General features: G+C 41.1%; 1 protein-coding gene across 3 annotated transcripts in view; it reads left to right on the forward strand.

Annotated features, from left to right (window-relative positions):
- The window catches only part of NRK (Nik related kinase), an 85,904-nt gene extending 59,858 nt beyond the window's left edge, over positions 1 to 26,046 (forward strand). For all 3 annotated transcript variants that reach the window (XM_026791888.2, XM_014265273.3, XM_005484422.4), the window contains 13 exons: positions 1,472 to 1,569; positions 1,953 to 2,080; positions 5,565 to 5,658; positions 7,712 to 7,885; positions 8,373 to 8,502; positions 8,943 to 9,101; positions 10,769 to 10,912; positions 12,115 to 12,249; positions 13,977 to 14,077; positions 14,639 to 14,788; positions 17,708 to 17,867; positions 22,214 to 22,356; positions 23,148 to 26,046. In XM_026791888.2, coding sequence (XP_026647689.1) covers positions 1,472 to 1,569; positions 1,953 to 2,080; positions 5,565 to 5,658; positions 7,712 to 7,885; positions 8,373 to 8,502; positions 8,943 to 9,101; positions 10,769 to 10,912; positions 12,115 to 12,249; positions 13,977 to 14,077; positions 14,639 to 14,788; positions 17,708 to 17,867; positions 22,214 to 22,356; positions 23,148 to 23,231 — 1,700 coding nt within the window. In that variant the 3' untranslated portion in view covers positions 23,232 to 26,046. The remainder of the gene's footprint in view (positions 1 to 1,471; positions 1,570 to 1,952; positions 2,081 to 5,564; positions 5,659 to 7,711; positions 7,886 to 8,372; positions 8,503 to 8,942; positions 9,102 to 10,768; positions 10,913 to 12,114; positions 12,250 to 13,976; positions 14,078 to 14,638; positions 14,789 to 17,707; positions 17,868 to 22,213; positions 22,357 to 23,147) is intronic.

Raw genomic sequence — 26,046 nt, forward strand, 5'->3', positions numbered from 1 at the left:
CATCTGATTTAGGCAAAGTACAGCTTAGTAATCTCCTTTGCTGTCAGGAAGTGGTAGGAATGCAGCAGCTTGCTCGTGGTTGTGAGGTGTTTTGCAGTACAGATTCTGGTTGCTGAGGTTCTGGCAGATGGGGATGTGGAGAAATGGACAGCTTTTTTTCTCTCCTGCTACTCCCATGGATGTTTGCTGTGGGTCAGCTGCAGGGCAGTTCTTGTGCAGCCCCTCACAGAACTCTGGTTGTCACAAGGCCTTGCATCTAGGTTGGCCACTAAAGACTGGGAACATGGGCAATCCAAGTCAAAGCAGGGTGGATGCAAAAAATGTTCTGAAACCACCCCAGTGATCTTATGAGGTCATTTATTTTTATATTGAGGTTTACATTGTTAATTTAAAAGCCCTTGATAAATGAGAACAAATTGCTTATTTATTACTCTTACACAATCAAGCCGGCTTTGCTTTTACCAGCGACACAGAATAGGAAGCTTTTCTTCAAGAGAAATCCAAATCACATTTTAAATTGCTTGGGTTTTGTTTCTTTTTGCTCTTATGTCATTTTGTGTTTGAATAACAGAGTTGAACAACATGCAACAGCCCAGCTCAACTTTGCAGAGTCCATGTGATGTGTAACTCCTATGCTATTTTGGCATGGAGAAACAAAAATCTCACCAGAAATGGAAAGAATAGAAAATCTCCCTTGTGGTTTAAACTGTCTCCTTGAGTTCTTAAGTGTCATTAAATTACAGCTAGTTCTGGCATATGGCATTTCAGATGGAGTTTGTTGCTTTCCCAAACCCACAGGGATAATGAATTGGAGGAAAGGGCTATAAATACTTTAAAGCTAATAGTTCTGCTGAGTTGCTTAGTTGCTTATTGACCAGTAAGGAATTGTGAGTTTTGAAAGCTTTGCAAAATGGATGAAGACATGAAACCATTGTGACAAAACTAAATTACCAAATGTGAATCCTAATTTGTGTGAGCTTGAATTCTCCCCCCTTAACTCACAGGGAATCCTGTTGTAACAGTGGGGTAGTCATGGGAGAAGCTGCTGAAAAAGGCAAGTGTTGAGCTGGCCAGTGTGTCCCAGGGCAGGATGAGGGGACAGTGGCTTGTGTGCAGAGCATCCCCTGAAGGCTTGAAGGAAGGCATTAGGATGCCCTCACCTTTTCCCTTGCTCCCTTTCCATGGAGCTCTTGCTGATGTGCAATGGGAGTGTGTTACCAAGGGTTTGGTTTGCTTGTCTTACTCTTGCTGCATGAAAGTGCACCAGTATCAATTTATGTATGTAATATTGCAGCTTCTAGAGCCATTGGGAAACAAACAATGAGATTTTCCTTTGCAACAAAGAGAAAAGAGAAGTTTATCAGCAGAGACTGGTATCTGCTTTGGGTCCTAGCTATGTGTGCTTGTCTTGCTCTCTCACCTGCTGCATGTACACTTAAAAAAAGAAACTTTTGTGGCTTTTTACCCCCAGGGAATCCAGGACTGGCCAAGGCAGAGAATGTTTTGTCCCAGAACCACATGCAGCTGCATCAGAAGCCTGAAAAAGTTTCTCATCCAGACCAGATTGCAGTAGGTTCTTTTAAATCCACTGGTACTTTTGATTTGTCCATCATTTTCACTAAGGGGTCTGTCTGTGCAGACAGCTCTGTTTTGGTGTGTGAATTTGCTGTCACTCATGAGTCAGCCTGAGGGGTGTGTGAGGCTGGCTCAAGCTCAGTGCTCTCAGTCCAGGTCTGACTTGTGTCCAGCTCAGGTCCTCAGCAGTGTCCAGTTTTGGCTCAAGTCACTTTCCTGTGTTAGATGCCCACCTGTGATGGACCAACAGAACCAGATCAGCTTCCTAGTAAAGCTTTTTTCGGGGTGAAAGTGACCATAACTGAATATGCTGGGACAGTAAAATACAGCAGGTGCTGTTTAACAATGGCCTCTTCAGCTGAGTTTTCTTTGCTCAGAGTCCAGGCTCCTTTGCCAAGGTGAAGGACAGTGCCAACTCCTTGTTAAAAGCAGCAGACTATTCCTCCTCAAGTGATGAAGGCAGCAGCAGCAGCAGCAGTGAGGAAGATGACACAAACCACACAAGGTTGGCTTGATTATTATTATTATTATTATTAATAATGCTATTCTCGTTACACAATTCTAAATACCTAGGAAAAGCTGGCATGCCTAAATACTCCCCCTCCTTTGAAGTTGCTATCACTCATTTGTGTCAGTTGTAATTAAGCAATTTAATCGCATTTTAATGAACTCCTGGGGGTAAATGTTTGCTCCATCAGATGTGTACAGGGTAATAATATACTTGATGACTTACTGCCCTGGGACAATGAGGAAATGTCTTGTTTTAACTGGATATACTGGGTAGTGCTTTTATAGGGATTAGTTCACATTGATCTACATTTTGATGGAATTTTTGAAAGAAAAAAGGAAAGGGAAACAAAACTGTAAAAACTGTATGCCTTCATGATAAATACTGGTTACAGTGGAGAAAACAAGGTGAACATGACCCTTGAGATCACATAGTCTCTTCACTCTGGAAGAATCAATTGCCACTGGAAAGTTGATTTCTTCACCAGGGCTGTTCATGAAAAGGAGAGATGGTTTTGTAAAATGTGCTGTATTTTTAATACTGACATTCTGCATCTGCTGTGCTTTCCAGCTGATGCTGTGGCATGTCCCACAGCTGATCCCACCTGAACTGTGTCTCTGTAGCTTTCCAGTTTATCTTGCTGATTTTGTGACTGACATCTTGTGTTGTTCTACCTGCCATGTAAAATATGTATTCTACTGAGAAATAGTGGAGCAAGAATAGCTTGTCACTCCAAGAGAAGGGAGTCAGGGGGTCAGGAACAGCAAACAGAAACATTTTTTAGCATTGGTGAATGAAACTTCTGATTTTCTTGCAAAGAGACTCCAGTTTAATTCAGCTTCTAGGATTTAGTTTGAAGTGCATCCCAGGGCCACAGAGCTCTCTGGGATGGGGCTCTTGCTCTTCTGACAGAATTACAGATGCAGTTTTGTCAGGTGTCAGGCAGAGATGCCCAGATTTGGAGCATTGTTGGCAGGTTATTGTGTTGGGCTGGTATCAGTCCTTTCCCTTGTGCTGCTCTGAAGAGGTAGAATTTTTGTGCCTGCATATGCTGCTCATTTGCATTTCTGAAGTTCATTTTCAAGGCTGAGATGAGGAAAAAATAGTTAAAAATCTTGTAGCTTATTCAGTGCACCTGAAAGAGCTGACTTTCACTGAAATGCCTTTGTTTTCCTACTGATCCTCTTCTAAACCACCTTATTCTGATCTGTAAAAAGTTTTATTCACTCTAGGTCGTAGAATTCATCCTAGACCTCAGAAAGACTCTACATAAAAATATGGATTTGCCCTGTAGCAATGACTTTGCTGTGTAAGTGTCAGATTGCTGTGATCCTTGCATGCTGTATGATTTGAAGGAGTGGTATCACTGCCTTTGGAACTCTGCATTTGTTATTTGCATCTCCTCTGTGTCTGAGATCCACCCATCCTCTGGAGACGTGCAGTTAGGATGCTCTTTGTCACATCTACCTTCCTGTGCACACAACCACTGCCAAGTAAATGGCAAATAGGATAGTGATCTGACTGAAAGGAGCAGCCAGTGTTGAAACTGCATATTCTGGCTGAACTGAAGGGTTTGGGGGTATTTTTCTCTCTAAAGCATGTAGGATCTGAAGCCCCTTGCACTCTGGAGTGTTTCTGAGGGGGCTCTGCCTGAAGCACCTTGGGCCAAGTTTTAGTGGGCTGCTGAAACCAACCTGTGATTTCCTGTTCTTGCCTGGGCTGTGGCACAGCACCTGATGTCCACACTCCAGCTGTCTTGGAGGTGTCCAGTAGGGCTACACCTGGGACATCTGCAAGAGAAGGAGTTTCCTATGTTCTTGGATGAATCCTGGTAACCACTGAATCCTGGTAACCACCCTGAGAAGGCTCCTTTCTGAGCATGCTGAACTAAGGGCTGCTGTGTTTCACCAGTAAAGCAACTTCTGGTCTTGTTTTTCTTTGCAGTGAGATGAGCCAGAATTCTTCCTCACACACTCCATTTTTTTGTTTTTAAGGAAACAGTGTCAATGTATAGTATCCAGTGTCTTACCTCTTTGTTTAGCACATCTATTCCACTGATATTAATTTCTCCTACTTTATGGAGTGCTTCCTCCTCCAGTGCCTGCAGTATGCCCCTAAAACACTGAGTATCCTGGGACTCATTTGTATAGTTCAGTTTCCTCTCTTTGCTCTTTGATTGCTGTTTCCTACCAGCATTTGGACAATGTGGATGCAGGTGTGTGCTTCCTAGGAATTACTGTCTCCCTCTTCTAAGCTGGAGGTTGACATTATGTAAGATCAGCTGCTGTTTTCTTCCCTAATAAGAACAGGTCCTGGCATTCACCATTGATCCTAATCCACATCTTGTCATTCCTTCTAAGTTTAGTATGCAAATATTTACCCACTCACATAGAATGGGGAGAGAATCCAAAACGAAAAAATAAACAACAAAAAATCCCACAAAAACCTCTACTCCTACACACCCATCTTAAATCAGTAGACTTCTCACCAAACCTTCTTTGTTATCACATGGGGCATCATTTAAAAGAAAAAAAATACATTTCAGTCTGCTACCAGTTGGCACATAGTACTGCAGAATCCTTCACACTGGCTGAATCCAGACAGTTTTATAATTACTGGAAAGGAGGCAAAAATGTAATAGGCTTAAATGGATTGCAGTAAAAAAGACATGAGTATAAATAAATAAATGGGATAAATAAATCATTTGAGGTGGAAGTGTGCAGAAATGGGGCCAAGACATGTTTGAAGCAGTTCCACTTGGGTGAAAAAGTTTAAAATGCAAAGATACCTCAGGCAGTGCAGGAAGCGGTGATGTACTGGGAATTCACAACAGACACTTGCCTTGTTCTCACTCTTGCTTTTGCTATCAGCTTTTGATCACTGTTGAGGACAGGATGCTGGGCTAGGGGGACTCTTGGCCCCAGCTTTTTTCTGTCTCTCTGTGCACTGGGCAACACTTTCTGTGTTTCCTTTTAAGGTGAGAGGTCCATGTTTCAGGGACTGATTCACAGGATGAAATTACAGTGTAGCCTGTCCCAGCAGGTCCCTGACAGCAGCACATGGCAGAGCAGCTGCTGCTCTCTCTGGAGAGCAGGGTGGCTCATAATTACACCCCACAGGGGAATGTATGACAGGTGACAGAAGTTTTGAAGTAGGCACTTCCCAAATGACAGCTTGAGGGACTTGCCTGAGCTATGCAGTGTCTGAAAGATGATGAATGAAGTGCAGGGAGATGAAGGGATGCTCTCTGTCAAGGTGGGAAGAGCTTCCTGCTGTGTGTGAGTGGTCCTCAGGCACAAGCCCATTCAGGCAGATCCACAGACTAATCAGCTTGCTTTTGTACAAGAACCTTTGAGTGTAACTATTGAATGTTAATTATGTTCACTTTTGAACATGGTTATGTGTAGTTTTTTTCCTTTTTTTTTTCCCTTTTTTTTTCCCCCTGAAGTAGTTCTGTTCATTAATTGGAGTTTGTTACCAGGCAACTGCTAAGCAGCAGAATTGCAGATTTCTCAAGGACGAGGGTACCAGATGGAATTGAACTGAAACCCCAAAGCACCGTGGCAGAACAGAAGGTAATTTGGCCATTTGTAAGGGGGTGGGTACAGTGAGGGAGAGTCAGGTCATTAATGTGCATGATAAATGCCATATCCATTACTTCTTGGGAGCATTCTCACTCTGAAGTCCTGCTCAGTCATTGCAAATTATAGCTATAAGCCTTGAAAAAAAAAGTGTAGTTTCAGGTTTTGTGCTTCCTGTAGAAATGCTTACATTTAGGTACAGAATTGCAGTTCTTCATTTGTCCTTCTTATTGACCTGTAGTAGTTTCTGATGTCAAGGTATTTTGTGAAGGCACTGGGCAAAAAGCACTGTTATTATTGTTGGTGTGAATTGTCGCTACTTTTAAAAAATCTTGACTTCTTTTTATTCCAGTTTAAAGTGAACTACCTCCTGCTGCTTAAAATATTACCAGAACAGGGGAAAACCACTTTATCTCTCCCAACTGGCTTAGCAAAAATTCTTGTGTTCTCATATGTCATGTTGTGGTTCCTTCCAGCTGTAGTTACTAGTAGAGGCTTCCAGTCATGTGGATTTTCCCCTGTGATAAATATCAGCGCAGAAAAGATGAAGAGAGACAAAGCAGAACAATGTTCTTTGTGGTTGAAAACAAGAAAAAAATTACAGTAATAAGACTTGTACTTGGTGTCAAGGTTCTTTTTAGATATTACTGAGTGTATTCTTGCTTCACAGATAGGGAAAATAAATCACTGTGAAACTGGTGATTTCTCCAGAGCTGTGGCAGGGTAGAAAGAAAAAGGAGTTTTCTTTACCTCTGGTGTCTCTAAACTTCAGACCAGAGTGGTGACCCTCCTGCCTGGGGAGGGAGTTCCACTTGGCCTTTGTCCCACCTTCAAGGAGAAAAGACTCTGCTATGGAGAGAGAAGTATAAATGGGGCATAAACCAGTATTTCTCTTGTGGCAAAGCCAGCTGAGTGTTTCCACTTTCTTCTGATACCCAGGCTGCTTGAGGGAAGGGAGAACGTTGGGGTCTTTGAGGCCCACCCTGAGGATGAGGGAGGATGATAGAGAGTTGAGGTTATGTGTTTTAGTGGATTTGGAGGAAAGAGTGTGGGAGGGAGAACAGGGAGAGCAGGCAGATGGCTGACACCTCATAAATTTCTCTGCTGCCTTCTAGTCTTTTCCCCCCTTCTCATGGAGCCTCCCATCCCTTCCTCTGAACCCTTTCTCACCCAACAGCTACAGCCACCATGAGTCTCCACATCATCTCCAGCATTGCTTTCCTTGTGCCATCAGCCCGAGCCTTTGAAGTGGTTAGGGTGTACCAAACTGCCCCAGTGATTCAGATGGGGATTTGGTTTGGTTTTGTTCAGTTGAATGTGACTGAAAACTAAACTAAAAACCCCATACTGGCTTGGTTCCTCAATCTCAAGTACTGACTTGCATATTTTGGTTTCAGTTTTTACATCTAAATTAAAACATAAAATGTATTCCCAGAAACCCACCTCTGACTCCATAGACAGTGCTGTCAAGGAAAGAGTTTGTGTGGTACCTCACAAAGTTCACAAGTATTTCCATGGCATGCTGTAAGGAGGTCTGCAGAACTAAATGTCACTATACTGCAAATGCTGATGCTGGGTTCTACTAAATGTCCTCTTTCTGGAGTAAGGTTTCCTAATTCAGTAAATGGAAAGTAACAATAAAATTAATGGTGAAGGGCTTCTAACTAAATGCAGGTCCAGAACCAAGAAGTTCCTTCTTCTGTCTGCAGTAAGCCAAGGTCAGGTCTGAAACTCATTTAGCAAGTCATTTGACTTGGTATCTCTGAGGCTGAAGTTCCTTCTTTTTCTGTGGCTGAGGTATTGTAGATGAAGAATATTTGTGGAGTTCTTCAGGAGTAAACCCCAGATTTGTTATCTTGGATGTTTGCCATACACTTTGGTGTTTAGTTTTTGGTTTTAATCTTGCCATAGGGTTTGTCTTTAAATGATGCATCAAGGGAGAGCACTCCTCTCCATGTGCTCATTATTTATCATCCCAATTAACTGGAGTTGCAGAGTGCATTGGAAATAAACTAAATGTGGTGTTTATCTGCATGTTCTCATGCAGGATCAGATTTTAGGGAAACAAATTCCAAACACTCAAGAAGGCCTTTGGAGCATAAACAACCAGAACTATCTCCTGCCAGATCTCCTCCAGCAAAGCCAAATTACAGACTCCTCTGTGAACCCGCCACAAGTGCCACTGACTTGCCAGGAACCTCAAAACAAACCTCTGACTAAGGTAAGAGATAAATTACAGATTGCCTGGATTGAGCTCCAGCCTTTTTAAGTTCCTCTATCCTGTCTCTTTTTACAATGAGTTTTTTCACTACATCCCTTCTTTCTTTTAAAATTTTCATCTGGGAGGAAGATAAGAAATCATGAACTGCCTAACAGATTTCATTCTTCCACTTATTCTCCCCCATCTCCTTCTCTGCTCTCTTTCTTTCCTTGCTTTGTTTTTTCTCCCCTTTTGCACAGGGGAGGACTCACACCACCTGCTCCTTGCAATGGCATTCTGGTGTGCCTCTGCTCATTGTCCCTGGCTTTCTCCCAACCAGGCATCATGTGAGGGAGCACAGGGCAGCCCCAGAGGGCTCTGACACTGGTGTGAGCGTGGGCCTGTGGGGAGAGGGGTCACTTGAGGCAGGTAACAGCTCTGTCAGAGCAGCACAGGGTGTGTGCCCTGAGCACTGCCCACCTGAGGCAGCTCCTGTTTCTCATTGCAGAGCCCATGTGCTGAAAGCCCACCTGCCAAGAGCAGCACATCCTCCACAACATCCTTCACATCATTCATAGATCCGAGACTGCTGCCAATCACCCCTCCCACCAGTCCTGTAGGACCTTCCTGTAGTTCTCGTGAGTATGCTTTGCCTTTGCATTAAAATGTAAAATGTTCCTCCTGGGTTTTTTGGGTGTTTTTTTTTTTGTTGGTTTTTTTGGTTGCTTTTTGGGGTTTGGTGTTTTTTTTTTTTTTGGCAAGGGCTTATTGCTTAGAAATAAAAACTCTGAGTAGTCTTCTGAAACTGGAACTTCACATTACTGTGAATTTTCATTGTACTGCTTCAGCCCTTCTTTCAGATGTGGTTTGCTGTGCTCTGCTGCTGTGTTACCACCATGCTTTCTCAGGAATGCCTGAAGAATTTTCCAGATTTTTTTTTTTTTTTTGCTATACAAAGCTCTCAGAGTGTTCTCTCAGCCCTCTGGAGTTTCTTTTGTTCTACCATGAACAAGGTGGCTCAGATATGAGCTATAACCAAACATTCACATTTTCCACAATTGTGTGTCTTTCATTCCAGCATCTAGTGCCAAACCTGAGCCTGTCAGGAGGGAAAATGCAAGGAAGGGCTCTGTTGTCAATGTCAATCCCACCAATATCCGCCCACAAAGTGACAGCCCAGAAATCCGTAAATACAAGAAGAAATTCAACTCCGAGGTCCTCTGTGCTGCTCTGTGGGGTAAGCTGGAGTCCTTGGGCAGATGTGTGGATGGAAGGCACAGCAGGGGTGGCTGGCAGTGTCTGCTGGGCAGATTTCACAGTTGCACTGCTGCTGTCCTGGCAGAGAGTGCTGGAGTGGATCCCTGAGCTGATAGCTGTGTCACTTACATGGCCCTGCCTTCCCAGGGGTGAGGTGCCAACCACATGAAATACAGATGCAAAGGACTTTGTGCATCAGAATGAGAAAAGGTTTTGATCAAGCACCAAGTTTCTCCCAAGAAACCATGCTCTTGGGAGAGCCAAAAGTTGCAAATGCTTCAGCAGCTTTTGTGGCTCATGAGACTCATCTGAGCTGTGCCAGGGTACAGCTGATCACAGAGCCCTGACCCAGGGGAAGTAATCCAAACACGAAACCTTTTGCTGTCACATGTGTTAGATATTCCAAGGATCCAAAGCAGGTCAGGTCTTACTAAAGGCTTGTCTTGCTTAGTTCCTGCTGTCACTGCTTATTCTGTTATTATGGAACACCACTGAACCATTGTTTAAACTTACATGCTTTTTACAGGGTCAGCTTCACATGGTGTAAAACCAAGATACAGGATCAGGTCACTCTCAGCAGCTGTAGACCTTGTCCCAGTCATACATTACCCAAACTCTTGAGTTGTTTAAACTATCTTTCTGCTTCAGAAGAACAGATGTATTCTATGGAACTCACCAAGCCTTTTTCTCCTCACTTTCTGAGCCTGCAATGGCAAGTGAATGAAGTAGATGGAATCTTATCCAAAGCAAATGCAGATTTCCAGTTTATAGCTTCACAGATTTTGCATAATGTAGGTTTGTAGGAATCCAAAATTTTAAATTAAGAATAGAGCTGTGTGGTAAGGTGTGTAATTAAATGTGCATTGAGGCTGAAGAACACCAGGTACTTGTCAGAGTGGAGGAGGATGCTTGTTACAGCAGGATACCTTATGTTGTGTCTTTAGAATCTGCTGATTAGAAACATAGATATATTTCCAGCCAAACACAATTTCTGACATTCTCTGATGTCACTAACCCAATAGAGCCTTGTCTTCCTTAGCAGCAGTTGGATTTCAGATGGATTCACTCCTTAATTTGGCATTTGAAGGCATTTTCCAAACCAGAGACTGTTTTCAAACCGACCCTGCACATCCTTGTAACACAGTGCTTCTTCCCACGAGTTTGGTGTCCCCATTATTTGAATGTTGTATTTGGAAAAAGAGAGTTTGGGGGGAATTTTTTGCTTGTTTTTATTTTTATTTTTGTTGTAGTCAATAGGGACCCTTGGAACACTTAGTTGGGTCTCCTGTATCACTACTGTAATGGTGCTGGACTGGGATTTTTGCATTGGTCGCAGGTACTTTCCAAGGTCACTTGAGAAGTTCACATTCACAGAATATTTTCCTTTTTGTTTAAATCAACATTGACTTCAGCAGAGCTACTAATCCTTCAAGTTCCACAGGTATAGAGCTGTTCTGCTGAGTAAAAATTCTAATAGTGAGATCCTTTTTCTTCTGGGAAGTCATCCACAGAGCAACAGGGAAATTATCAGGTTCCATTAAGTGAGATTAAATAAAAAATTGGTTCTCAAAACAATGAACACTCAGTGACCTCTGAATCATTAGGTGACTTATGCAGTTTTGTTTTTTTTTTTTCATGTATTGACAGGGGTGAATTTATTGGTGGGAACAGAGAATGGATTGTGGCTGCTGGACAGAAGTGGGCAAGGAAGAGTTTATACGCTGATTACGAGGAGACGGTTCCAGCAAATGGATGTTCTGGAAGGACTCAATGTGCTAATTACTATATCAGGTTGGTTCAGTGGCTAAAAGTATCTGACCCTCGTTGGGGTTGGAGGCAATTAAAAAGAAGAATTAGGTTATAAACTAGGTTGAGGAATTTCCTCTTTCAGAAAATCACAGGACAGTTATTCTTGTTAATAGGAAAACTCTGCTGAATTTTTAACATTTATACTCCCATTCCAGAGAGGCTTTGGGACAATTCATTGCCTGGTTAATGTGTAAAATGGTTTGTGGGAAGTACAGAGTGTTTAATATTCCTTAAATGGCCTGATTCTCTGCAAGCTGTAGTTTGTCACTTTTCTGCTTTCTGTGATGGGTGAGCCTCTATCTAAGTGCGGTTCTATTAACTTTATCATGATATAACCTCATCCTGTGTTCAACAAGAGGTATGAACAGTAACATGAGAGGAATCTGTATTGTGTAGGCATCAATAACATTAAGTGGAGGTTTTCAACTTCTGCTGGGAAACAGTTTGGACTCTGGCCTTATTCCCCATGGCTGAGTGGCCTCAAAGGATGCACAAAACATACTGAGGTCAGAGGTGTGGGTCCAACAGGGAGTAGCAGCTTGTCTCCAATCCAGACTCATCATGGTGGGCAGTGCCAACAGCTGATTGTCCCATACTGCCAGGTCCTGTTGTTGCTGGGACATGACATAGTCCTTCTCTTCAGAGTAATCTGTGGTCCCAGGGTGCTGTTGACCATAGGCTGTTTATGAGCTAATACAACAAAAAGAGTGATTGAGATGAAGGATGACAAAATAACTCTCAAGTGTAAAGGCATCCAGAAGAAAAATGGCTACTTTGAATAAAGATGGACAGTTGGAGCTACATCAATAGCTTATTCAAAGTGGGCATTGTAGGACATGCCTGTGTTCCAGGATAAACAGTTAGTGTGATGGTTTCTGGTAACACTTGTGTCTGTAGAAAACTGTTCTTTGGCCTGAGGGAGGAATTTGGTCAGGTGTGAAAATCTTGCATGAAGTTTGAGTCACAAGGGAAGTGCACATGTGCCCAGTGCCACAGAATTGCTCCTGTGCCAGTTCCCCCTGTGTGTGCCCATCATTCCTTTCATGCCCTTGCTATGTTCTCTCACCTTGGCAAGGCACAAGGACCCACTGTACTCAAGGTCACAAAACTCTAACTTTTTGTAAGTGGGGGAGAGTTTCTACTTCAGGGAGTTAAAGTGTTCTGTCTCTTCTTGCAAATCCCAGGGAAGAAGAATAAGTTGAGGGTCTATTACTTGTCATGGTTGAGAAATAAAATTTTGCGCAACGATCCCGAGGTGGAGAAGCGGCAAGGCTGGGTGTCCGTGGGTGACCTGGAAGGCTGTGTGCACTACAAAGTCGGTAAGGGTTTCCTGGTTTTCCTTAGAGAGATGCTTAATCATCCTTCTTTTGCATCTTGTGACAGCAGCGTTCTTCAGCTTTGTTTCACAACTGTATTGGGTGAATATCTCATGAGTTCTTTCAAGACTCCCTGTTGTACATGGTAGATGCCTTGCTCCCTGTCATTTCAGCAGCATTTCTTCTTGCAGCAGTTACCAGATGATGTTATGGCTGTTCCCTGTAATGGCTAGAAGGAGGGAGTGCCAGCCACGATCTGTGCTCAGTCAGTGGTTCTGTTTTTCTGTAGTTACTTAGGGTTTTAATTGAACTGATGTTTTCCACCTCCTCATCTTCCCTCCTGGTGCTAGGTAACTGCTAAGAAGTTGGACCTAGTTCAAGTCCTAGTGAATCATATTTGTAGGATGACCTTACATAGATCAGCTCATCCCTTTCTCTAATAAAAGACCCAAATATACCTTTGTTTAAACACCCTGGAAATGGTACCATCTCATTTTCCTTGGGTTTCAGGCAGCTTTCTTCAAGGTTAATATGAGGATTGTGATAATTTCTGTCATTTAACTGTGAGGGTGGATATATGGCACGTTTTGCTTTGGTGAAGGATGGTGTGAAAGTGGCACTTTCTTCGAAGTCAAAGCTATGATACAGAGGAGTGCAGGAAATGTGAGGTGGCTGCTTCTCATTAATACTTTGCTTGACAGTTTTGCTTTTAGGCTTTAGAAGTGGCAGGGGTTAAACTCAAGGCAGAATATGAAACAGGTGTGTGTTGTTACTTTAACTGTGATTACAGCTAAGCACCCACATATTCCGCTTCAATTGCTCATCCTTGGGTTTGGTGCATTTTTAAAAAACACAACGACAAAATACTTATCCTAAAATTAGGCAAACATTTGGTAGGAGCTTCTGTGTTTACATATGACAAGCCACTCCTGCGTTTTTGACAGCACAGCTGCTGCTGTTTTTCTCTTGGAGAATAATCTTGTATCTTGACCTTTGGTTGTATAGCTATTTTTCCAGGTAGAAAAGAAAAAAAATTACTGTTCTGCATTTTGGTAGAGTTTGCTGAGTTTTCTTGTTCTCTGCCTATGTGAGATAGAATCGTGTTTTCCATTGTGAAAACACAATGCACAAAGAAATCTTAATTTTCAAGGCATGATTCTTCATTTATTCTCAATGGGCCCAGCATGACCTTAATTGTCTTGGAGAAATTGCTCATCTCTTAAATGCTTACTCATCTCAGAAAGATGGGAGTCCTTCACCCACACAGCACCTAGGGATTTAACCCACAGATGAGCAGTGACATGAAAATTCATCCTGCCAAGTCTGACAAAATTGTTCAGCCAACAACCACCAGTCCTCCAATAGTAGCTTATTCATAACAGTAGTGCTGGAGTGTGTTCATACTTAAAAAATCAAGAGGTTGATTTAGCTGTAGGGTCAAGACCTTTTTCTTTGAATAGTGAGATTTTTTTTTTCATCACTATATGAAAAGGGATATATAAATGTTGGTAACAGTCATTTGGCTTTACTGAAAATAAATGAATTGTAGGTTTCCAGTCAAGGTATAGTCACTGGTGATATTAAACATTGATGTCCAGAATGCATTAGTCTCCCATGCTGGATAACGTCTACCTCTACAAGTCATCCATTGAAATTATTTCATGTGATGAGATGGTCTTTGATTTAAGCATCTGTCTGGTTCCTAAGGAATTGTTCTTCTTGTATTACAGTAAGATATGAGAGAATCAAATTCCTTGTAATTGCTTTGAAAAACTCAGTGGAGGTTTATGCTTGGGCTCCAAAGCCTTATCACAAATTCATGGCTTTTAAGGTAAGTGAAACATCACTTTGGTTCAGATGTGTCAATGTCTCTCACTGTCTCTCATCTGTGCTCTGCTTTTGTTTTTGTTGTTGTGTATAACATTTATTCTAGCTAAAGATAAACTGAGTATTCTTGTAAAGAAAATGTAGTGCCTTTGATGTACTCTGGAGATGGCAAACATGAAACTGTCACAGTCATGAGTGTTAGATATGAATAACTTGTTTCTCTCTACCCCAGCCAAACTCAGCAGGTGCTGTGCCAAAATGTGCATTTGAATTGACAAAGTTGATGTTGATTTCCCTCAAAAGGGGATGAAATTAAACACAGTGGTAGTCAGCCTACTTTTTGCCTAGTCCATTTCTAGAATCTTGATTCCTTTTACAAACCACAAATGAATTATCCAGCTGTCCATGCAACTCAGTGGATGATGGATACTTAGCTCCTTAAATGTAACCTACTATTTTACCAAAATAGCTAACTTTTGAGTTTTGAGAATTCTTAGGATCCTAAATGTAGTTCTTCAAACCAACAGTTTTATTGTGCTACATACTGCATTTTTCTTTTTTCCAGTCCTTTACCTCACTTCATCACAAACCACTGTCAGTTGACCTGACTGTTGAAAATGGGCAAAGACTAAAGGTCATATATGGCTCAGTGGTGGGATTTCATGCCATTGATGTGGACTCTGGATCTGTGTATGACTTGTACCTTCCAACACACGTAAGAGAATCCAAAAACCTACATTAATGCCTTTGTTCTTTGGGTTGTGTATTGATGATGATCAGGTTAAGAGTTGTACTGTTTTTCAAAAGAATGATTAGTGGCAGCTAATGCAAACCACTTTTCATATAGTTTTATAACACTGAAGTCCTGTTTAAATGCTTTTATCACATTTAGAATATCAGTTTTAGTGGTTTAATGTCAGAAAGCCTTTTGTCTGGACAGTACTATTTTGAATTGATTTATCCTGGAAATTTAGGACTTAAACAGTCAAAGACACAATAATATCTACATGAATTTAGGTGACTTTTACAATCTGCCACTGTGCAGACAGCAGAAACCAACTTCAGACTAAATAAATTTGCTGATCTTCTTGCCATTCAGTTGCCCATGAAACCACTCTGTAAATTCAGAAGTTTTTACATTTTCCTTGGGACTTTCTCATTAGATTGTCAGTAAGTTAGCATGAAGATGTTGATTTCAGGGGTATGTGTACATTTTGCATTGTGTTTCTGTTTGAGGTGATGGAGAGTACTAAATGCTGCTTCAGGTCAGATTACAGCAGATTGCCCTGCAGAAGTGAATGGCTGGCATGGGGCTGTCCAATATGAAGTCTATGCTATGGTGTTACTATTTTTGGACTTTTGTTTGTTTGCCTATTTTTTAGCTATTCTTTTCAAAGCTGTGAGTCCCAAAAGCCAGAGAATCTTGGGGACTTAGGTTCAGCAAACTGGCAGGTTCCAGACTGGCTCCAATCTGATGGGAGGCCCCTGGCAGAGAAACTTCTGTGCACACTTGAACCCTCCCTGAAGTCAACAGTGCTCCACAGGGGCTGGGGGTTCCATGTCCTCCTTGCATCCCCAGACCATGTGTCCCAAAGTTATGCTTGGCAGGTCTGAAGAAATCTCATCCTAGATCTGCATGTTGCAGCCTGTGCTGTGAATCCATCTATTTTTAACTTTTTTCCACTCTCAGCCCCTCATTTTCAACCCAAATGAAAACCCCACTCCTCCTGTCTAAGCCACTTGGTCACTCTGCTGCCCCTGCAAGCCACAGCCTCCACGTTCTGTCAGAGCTGTGTTCCTGATGGACACAGTGTGTAACATTGGCTGTTAGATGTATAGGGTGCTCTTAATTGAAAAATAACTTCTAGCTATTCTAACTGTTGAATCACCTGCTAAAGGCTTGTACTGTTTATTTCTGTGTTGGTTCTTTAAGGTACTTAGTATTTGTCTTGTTAGAGGATTTATTTAATCTGACAGTACCTTTGTTAACTAGTCAGCTGTGATGAATTCCCATCAGTTTGTAAATTGAAGCGTGGTACCCACGTGCCTTTCTGGAAGTGGGTTGCTGAGCAAGGTGAGCAGTGACTTGTCAAAAGGATCCTTAGCATAATTGCCCAAGAGAAGAAAGGCAAAGAAAAAAGTGAACTTTCTTAGAGGCTTTACTTTTTCAACTGGCTACAAATACAATTAGGTACCTGATGAGAGAGATTTCCCAGGTGACTGCCCTGAATATGTGGGGCACCTGAGACTGACTGCATTTGTGTGAGCTCTTCAGCCACAAGTTAGCATGGACTAAAAATATATTTTCCTTTCAGAGTCTTAGACCTGAAATAAATCAGCTGCTACAGCAGCTCTATCTTTTTTGATACTCTATTATTTCAAAAGAGCTAGAACCGGATACTTACCTCCAGGAGCATTGTGGTGGCACTAGCCCAGACTGTAACAGGCTGACTTGAGATACTCTTGCTTTCTGGTAGCCTCTTTTCCTGGTTGCCCAGCTCTTTCTGCATCTCTTACCTGCTGCGGTCGCTCATGCGGGTCCCGAGGCGGCGCATTAAAATTGCTCTGCGGCTCTGGATCCCCGTTCTAGTGTTACGGATAGTTCTTGCCGAGGCACGGAGTCAAGTGGGTGGCCTGAGTGTATTCAGTTGGGCAAGTACAGCTTCAGTGCTTCTTTTACTGTTTGTTGTGCCCTTACAGTGTGCATAAATGTCTGTGCTTGAGGGGAAAAAACTAAAAGACTTGTGTGTGGCTGGCCTGTGAGAATGATGTAAAGCTCCAGTCATATGTTTCCTATAAAAATATTAATTGTGGTGGTTTGATTTACTATGTAACATCCTGTTTTGAGTAGTGCTTTAAACAAGGAAGTGCTTTGTTTTTTTTAAGGCTGTCCTCATTTTCTTCCAAAAATGCTTTCATGAAACCCCACCTTCATGGTTGTATACTTCACCTTTGGTTTTGGTTTTTTTGTTGCTTGGGATATGTTGGCTTCTGGGAGAGATTCGTGTGAGTGAAATGCACTGTTCCTGTGGCATGCAGAGGTGTGCCCAACAGCTGTCAAATGGGCAGCTGTTTGTAGTGAAGGATCTGGGAAGGGAAAGACAGAGTGAAAAGATCCAGGGAACTTTTTACAGCAAGATAAATACAATTAAATTTGCAGGTTTTTAACTTGTGAGTGGGGAAAGGGAAATATCATGGAAAGTGAAAGCACTGATCTCCTGGAATGTGGACGTTTCTGTCCTTCATCTTCTGAAAAAGTTGTGAATTCGAATTTATTTCACCTTTCTCCTATTTATATAATGCAAGTATTTTGTGAGGGACTAAGTAAATATTATTGTGTCTCAATGGCTCCATGGCTTCTTGAAACCAATTAACACTGGTAAATTTAGTGTGAACTATTGAACAATGATTTATTTGCAAACCTGCTGTCATATTCAAAGGGGGGAGAAGGAGAGAAAGTCTGTTTCAGAGGCTTACTAGCAAACTATACAGCCTCTGAGAACAGGCATTTCTTTCACTTTCCATGAGCCATGAGCTAGTTCTTTTTATTGCTCTGCCAAGCTAGTTAGATTGATGTCATCACTGAAATTGCAGTCTGTGTTCTGATATAAATCTCAGTAAAATACGATTCCAGATCCAGGGGACGATCCGCCCCCATGCCATTATCATCCTCCCAAACACCAGTGGCATGGAGCTCCTGCTCACCTACGAAGATGAAGGCATCTACATTGATATATATGGGCATTTCACAAAGGAGACTGTTCTGCAGTGGGGAGAAATGCCAGCATCCGTAGGTATGTATGAAAAATAGCTCTCTATTAAATATAACATGCTGCTGCATGAAGCCTGACTTCTTTATGAGGTTTGTATCTCTGTGAAAATGGTTGTATGGCACATAAAGCAGCTTCTGAGCAAAGCAGATGTGTAAAAGAGTAAACAGATTTATGGGTGTTTGTGTTAACACAGCCAATTATTGCAATAGGGGCTTCCCATTTGGACACAGTCTGTATTCTTGTCACACTGTTTATTGCATCACACATTGACTATACAGACAGACTTCACTGAGGATGCAGCTTACCACCAGTTTCCACAGGGAGAATGATGTGAATTACAGGGGGGAAGAAGTGTTTTGGTTGTTCATAGCTCACAGCGTTTTATGCAGAAATTCACAGCTACTGAGGGGTCAGTTACTGAAGAGATCTGTAACTGCTGTCAAATGGCCCCTTCATTTTAGCACTTTAAATTCACAGGGCTGCCAGCCCAGGGTATTTGTGATAGATTCTTAATCTCCCCATGCTTGCAGTTGGCTGTGTAGGAGGAGATTCTGCTTGTACTGCAGCCAGGACAGCTGTTTGTTTCACCTTTCCCATAGGGCTTCAGGCTAACAGTGGGGAAAATGAAGCACAACACAGGCAGATTTTTGAGTTTATTACTTGCTAATTTCTGTCTCACTCCTGTTCTTTATTTTAAAACAAACATTCCAACAAAACAAGCCCAAGACAATTAGACTGCACAGAAGCCTGTTATTAGCTTGGAGGAAACTGGATAGCACAGTGAAAAATTAAGGATGTTCACCTTTTTCCTTTCACTTCTACCTGAGTAGTTTTAGGGAAAGCCCATCTTTGGGATGTGGTACAAACCAAATCTGACTTCTGATTGAAATTATATTTCCACTAAAAATTAACCTAACCTCTGAATACAGTACTCAAACTTCAGATAAGGTCTCTGTTAACTGTTATTTTCATAATTTTATCCCAAACTCCTATAAATTTTATTAATCCTTTGATATCCTTGGCTGCAGATAAAAACATTATAAGAGAAGTGTGAATAACCATTATTTGAATGGCCCAGCTTAGGGGCAACTTAACAGTTTCTTAAAAGACCCTGTTTTCCTGGAATTTCTATGCCCATTTCAAACCTCCTAAAGTCTGTATGAGCATATCTCAATTTTCATTCTCTGTTGCAGAGACAGAGGGGTCTTGTGTTACCCTCAGGGTGCTCTCTAGTCATCCTTTGTTCATTTCTTGATTTCTTTAAACAAACATTTTGAAAGAAATGTTTGTAGTTGGTAGAGTATTTTGATAGAAAAAATGTAAAACTTTGTATTATAATCGATGGATTTAGGGCAGAGAATCTAAATATATCTTACTCATAGTCTTAAATTGGGACCTCTGTGACCAATCTGTTAATAAGAAATCAGAGAGAGGAATCTCAAATCCCATGGGAAATTAAAAAACTGTAGAAGTATTCTATGTTTAATCTGAAAGATGTACACATATGTAGGGCTAAATATAAATATAGCTGTAATATTTTCTATGAAACAGGTTTCAAAAAGGCATTAAGAAACATCAGGTTAATAAGATTTGGGAGCACTCTTGCCTGTTTGTGTGAGTAATGAATTATTTATAGTATGTAGCCATGAAGGGTTGACACAAATCTGGATATTCCCAGAGGAACTAGTAAAAGTCTTTATTTCCTTTTCCCTGTACATTTTAGAAGCCTATTCTGTAGAGAAACAGGGAGTGTAACCAAAAGGTGGTTAAATTACTGCCTCAATGCTCTACAGCATACCAGCTGGAAGCACAGGATATTTTTATCTAAAGCTGCAGTGGAAAGTGGACTCAAAGTAACTATTCCCAAGGTGTTCGTGGTATGGGAGCTATTGTTCCAAAATAAGACAACTCTGAGTATCTGCTCTCAGTTCGTCTCACATGAAACACCTCTAAGAGCTCCCACATGGGAGGATTATCATGACTCAGTACTGACCTCTGAATTGATAGCCTGCTATCCTTCACATTAATCTCCATGTATAGGTAAGTCATTATTACTGGACAACTGTGCAAATGGTGTAATGAGTGTAATGAGGCCATTTTCTTCTTTCACAGAAGAAATTTGGGAAATAATTTTTTGATTCTGCTACAAAACTGAAAATTTTTGCTGTTTGTACTTAAACCTGCCATTGTTGGTTGCTAAGTTGTGGGTATATTGGCCAGCCAGCAGAGCATCAGGGCTGAACTTGGTGTATCTGGTTTATTCAGTTCCTTTTTGAATACTGCCTGGAGGTCAGATCTCTTCAGAACACAGCAGAAGTGGCCCAGCAGATGACCTAGAGGTTGCAGCAGACACTAATGAAGTGGTTCCTGGGAGCTGCAGGGAAGCTATCAAATTGAAATCTGCCAAAGGCACAGAGACAGACACAGCACAGTGGCAGCTGGAGTGTAGATTTCATCTAGTGGAAAAGATCAGGAGACTTATTAGTTCTTTGTTGCTAGACCTATATGACCCATACTAAACAGAGTAGCCACAGAACAGTTTCATGCTGTTTATACACATGCACCTGCCTTGCTTCCCACCGCCAGAACCAAAGGCTGCCTCTGTCTCTATTATGTTCAAAAGCAAACTTTAAGAAGGTTAATGTGATATCAGTTGGTACAAAAAATAGCGTTAAGTTTGAGTCTTGTATCATTTTGATGTTCTTCACTTTATGTGTGGTCTGGGCTTACTTTTCAGATCCTGTAGACTGCATGGGTGCTGCCCTGGGCTCATGCTGCTGCTGCTGCACTGTTCACAAATGTTAATGACACTTTCTTCACAGCCTACAGCAATGGTGCCCTGTTGTACAGCCTGAAACATAAAGAAAAGATTGTAAAATATATTCATTTCATGGTTTTGAGTTTTAGAAAATACTCCTCCTCTTTTGCCACTCACCCTTGGTTACTCTGCTGCTTTGCTTTTAAAACAGGTTCATTTCTTCTTCTTTACTCATGACTGGAATACTGGGAAAGAATTATCTTGCTCTCAGCACTAGTGGCAGGGAAGCCTTCAGTGTGCACAAAGAATAACTGAAAGTCTTCTGAACAGATTTAGGGGAAATTTATATAGACTCTGAGGAAACTAAAATCACAGCACTGTAACCAAACCATATGTGTTTCCAAGGAGGTATGATTTTCATACATTTGTTTTAACAACAATTATGAAGCAAGGATTCCAAGTTAATGTTAAATCAACCCTGCTAGAAGTATATAAAGTCATGTGGGCATATTGCCTTTATTTTCTGCTGTCCTTCTCAAGCAGGATTGCAGGCTGTTGTTTCCAGTATCAGTCTGTACTGAAAGTTTAATTTTTAGACAAAAAGCTAAATCAACATGGAAGGTTTTAGGAAGCAGACCTTGCTCACACTAATAATGTAGGGCAGATATACACTGTCAAGTGAAGCTAAAAGCCAGTCCAGTGCACACATTCCCCCTACATCATTTTAGAGCAACAGAATTCTCAGAGCAATGCAGTAACAGTTGATAGTTGAGCAAGAAGAACAGTTTCTGAGCATTGACTACCAATAGAGCATAACTAATGTGATTTACCTTGGAAGCCCATACAAGTACCAGTCAGAGGGCTTTCACTGAAACTGTGCCCAATTTGAAATCTGTGATCTTAACTCCTTCATCACTATTCCAGTTTCTTATTGCCAGATTTAATTGAAGTATTGTACTAAGCTTCCACAGTGCTAGAATATCTTGTTTTGGAAATATTGCATATAACCAGGCATGGGAAGACACCAAATTAATCATGCCATGGTCTCAGATTCTGAAGTATTCAGGTTTCAGACTAAGCTGAACTCCATAGTAAATACAAATTTACTGCTTCCTAATAGGAACAGAGTACAGTGGGTACAGAGAAGACAGTCAAGACTTTTCTTAAATATGAACAGTTAAAAGATGAGAGGCAAAGATGGGCACAAGTTGCACCAAGATATTAGGAAGAAATGTTCAGCCTTGAAAGTAGTGATGCATTGCAGCAGGGTCTTGGAAAGGTTATGAAATATCCATCAAACCATATGTGTACAAGGTCCTGAGTAACCTTGTCTATTTTGGCCCCACTTTGGGGTGAGGGGGGCAGTGGTTAAACAAGATGCCCTTCAGAGTTTTCCTCCAAGCTTTTGTGAATCTAAGATATACAGTAGTAGTTAAGGTTTATGTCTAGAGTTCAAAGTAAGTCTGAGAGGACAAAATGAAATTTAGTTACTATTCCTAAGGCTTTTTTTGTGCAAACTTAATCAGTTCCATAATTAACATAAATGAGGCAAGAATCAGTCTTTCAGCTGTTAAACAGTACCTTTTTTTTTTTTTTTTTTGTCTTCTAGCTTACCTCCTTCAGTCCAATCAGGTCATGGGCTGGGGAGAAAAAGCGATTGAACTACGCTCTGTGGAAACAGGAAATCTGGAAGGAGTATTTATGCACAAGAAAGCACAGAAGCTAAAATTTCTATGTGAAAGAAATGACAAGGTACAGAGATGACTACAGTGTGGTGACTTAGCAAAAATGAGTAATAGCTGACTATGACACACCAGTTAATTCTGGTAACTTTGTTACTGGTTATTTCCTACCTTGGTGTGAGTTCTCTCTTCAAAGCCAGTGTAGCCACTGGTCCCACAAAGCGCCCATTATGGATATTCATTAGGGATGCTGCACACATTGCCACCCCCAGCTGTTAGAACTCTCTATTCCACCCAGCCTTCACTGCTATCAGTGCAGACAAATGCAGGCATTGTGAACTGCACAGCAACACAGGTGTAGTGGGGAGGGTTAGTGAGGGCGCCCTGAAAATTCCCAGCTGCAGGACTGCATCTCCTGAACTACTGAAATTACAGGAGTTAGAGCAGTCATCATGGGGAAAAAAACCCAACACTCCTAATTGCAGACACCAGGGTATGGATAATCAGGTATGATTTCTTGCATATAGCAATTTTGGTAAATGCTCTCTGAAATCTGTTTAGTCCCAATGTCATATTTAGAAAACTGAAATCTTAAAACCTTAGATTAATTATTTTTTAAATGTTCTCCTATGTGTTTTCAAATAGGGAGATAAATACATTTTTAAAAATGCAGTTGTACCACATGTACAGTTTCACTTTAAAAAGTTTCCTGTGGGATTAAAATTCAATTGTGATATATGTGTATCCTTGTATTTGGGACTGTGGCATTCTATCACCTTTCTTATATGAGTAAAAATATTTTCATAAATATAAACTGACAGTAGCATCTTTTTTTTTTCTTCTTTTTTTTTCCCTTTCAAGGTGTTCTTTGCATCTGTACAGTCAGGAGGCAGCAGTCAAATATACTTTATGACTCTTGGTCAAAATGTACTATTCAACTGGTAAAGCACATCAAAATGAAGGCAATGAAAAAATTCCCTGTAGGTAGCAGTGTAAAATTCTCAGAGGTAATATACACAAATTTGCACTTCTTACCTACAAAAATGTTGTCATTATTGACTTATTAAAATTCATATTCTTTCAGTCTGGAAAGAATTCCATTTTACTGTTGAACTATTGCAAACATGTTTAGTTTGTCTTTCAAAGTATGTTGCAAACAAAGATTGTATTAGGAGACTTTAGTGAAGAATGTAGCCAATATAAGAAGCTCCTGTACTCTGAAAAATGGACAGTTACACCTTCACAGGTAATGTTGGTATCTTGAACTGAAGTCACTTTTTATGGACAGTGACAGCTGTAGATACAAAATCACAGTTGGAATCTATTTTGAATTGGGTTTGGGCTCCTTTTGCAGTTTAAGCGAGCTGTTACTGTCACCAAGATGAACTTGAATGACTTGTCCAAGCCTTACAACAGGGAAGGAGTAAAAGGGTTTGTGGTGGGTCCCAGCCAGACCAGAAGGCTTGAGGGATCCTCCTTGGACCTTGAGGGATCATCCCCTGTGCTGGGTGGACAGGTGTGTTTCAGTACAGAGTTGTACAAATAGTTAATTCTGAACATGTGCCCCAGCTGGGAGATTTCTACCAATGCAGGGAGGGACAGATTTTGTGTTTCTCTCAGGGCTGGATGCCTGAGCCCATAGACACAGTTACTGTAGGATGTATTTGTAAAAACTGTTTAAATACTCAGTCAAAATTATAGATGCATAAAGCATTATGAAACAGAACCTGTAACTTTCATTCACAGCTGGGACCCACACTTATATGAATTGATTTAAAGGCACTACCCATGTATATAAAGAAGGGCACAAGAGCAGGCACTTTCTTTTCTTCCTTCTTGCTCTTTCACATGAAGCCTTTGTGTACTTGTATGTAAATATAATCTTTCCACAAAGGATATTAACCATATTAACTAGCTATGAAAATATCCAAAGAGTTAATCTATTATAAATAGAAAATATAAATATCCAGGTGCTTTCTATGCTAATTATACCTAAATAAAGCTGCGTCTTCTAGTGTTATTGGTGCCAGTGTTTCTGCATAAACTCTGTTCTCAGGGGCTTATAAATTGGCCATAAAACTATAGAGATATAATATATACATATATATATGTACACACTATATACAATCATATACTATGATTCAATTTTAAGGTTTAATGTAGTCCTTATGTAGCTGATTTTTGGATGTGCTTTGAAAATCTAGAGCATCAAATGTAATACAAAAGAGCTCATTCCAGACATGATACAGTAGGGATAATGCTGCGGGCAAAAGTGAAATCACTAGTTCCAGTGCTTGAAAATAGGTGTTTTTACTTGAAATATTTGATAGTGAAGGGTGCAGGAAAAGTGTGTTGGAATATCTGCTTGTCTACCTCAAGGATGATGGTTCTGTGTTGATAAGAGGCAGAGAGAGTTGTTGGAGCTGGTAGCTGTGCTGTCCCGTGTGCCAGTCTGGGTGCTGGCAGTGATGCTGTGACTGACAGTAGCTCAGACTGTGTCCCTGTGCTGTCCCAGCAGGGAATCAAACCAGGGGCTGTTCACCCTTCCCCCTGTTCCCTGGGCTGGCACCTCCCTGCTGCAGGCAGGTCAGAGGTGCCTGCACTACTGCTCTTATGTTTTTGGCTATCTGGAGGACTGCACTTTCCAAAGTTACTAACCTAGCACTTTTCACAGGCACTAGCTTATCTCAAAACCTATAGTGCTTTTTAATGAAGAATTTTCCTTTTAAATGTTTAACTAACAGAAAAATAAGCCTGAAGCCATACTAAAAAAATACATTTAAATACTCAAAGTGGTTCTTAATGTATGTGAGTGATTAGCTTGTGCAGACTTGAAACCTGAATGGAAACTGCTTGAGCAGAGCTGTGTGACAACAGGAGCTCTGTTGTAGTAATGTTCCTGCCTGTTGCCAGGGCCAGGGCTGGGGCACATGAGCAAAGCCTGGCTTGGCTTCCCGTGCTGCTGAACATTTGGGCTCGTTGCATTGGACTGATAGATTAAACAAACAACAGGGGGGGAAAAAAGCCACCAACAAAACCAAACAAGTCCAAATCTATAACAGAATCAGAGATGAAAGTTACAATTACTGGCAAAAAGTAAGTTGGAGACAATCAATTTATAAGCAACTTACTTTTGACTTAAGAGTCAAAAGACTCTTAAGAGTCAAAAGACTTAAGAAACTGAAGGAAGAGCAGCTTTCATTTTGCACACAATAGGTGTACAGAACTTGCAGAGCTGCTCGTGCTGTAAGTAATCAGTGATCCAGGCTGCCCTGTAATATTTTGGAAGTGTGCTTATCTCAGCAGCCTCTGCACTACAGAGGATGCATGGGATTTGTCCCTCCCCTGTTCTGGTGCCAACAGGTAGGAGGCTGGTATTTTCCTGATGCTAGGGACTAGTTAAAAAGAATTTAGCAAAGAACAGTGGGAATTTATAACAAGTCATATGAACAGATTAAAGAAGCAAATGTGATCAAGCTTAAGTTTACTGTAGCAGAAAATTACAATGACAATACGTTGACACACTGTGAAAAAGTTTAACTCTATGTTAAAAGGGAAAAAACCCAAACAACCACAAGTTCAAGAGAGGGAATGTGCACTATTGCATAGGGATTATAATTCATTCTGTTTCCCTCTGCTAGCTTTCTTCTTTCCAGCTCCAATTCAAGGCAGTGAGTTGGATTTTCATCTTCTATTCACTGTAAAAAAAAAAAAAAAAAAAAAACCAAAAACTTTCTATGTGTAATTATGGAAAGCATGA

This window comes from Zonotrichia albicollis, chromosome 14 (genome assembly GCF_047830755.1).
Source record: "Zonotrichia albicollis isolate bZonAlb1 chromosome 14, bZonAlb1.hap1, whole genome shotgun sequence".
NCBI classification, from domain to species: Eukaryota; Metazoa; Chordata; class Aves; order Passeriformes; family Passerellidae; genus Zonotrichia; species Zonotrichia albicollis.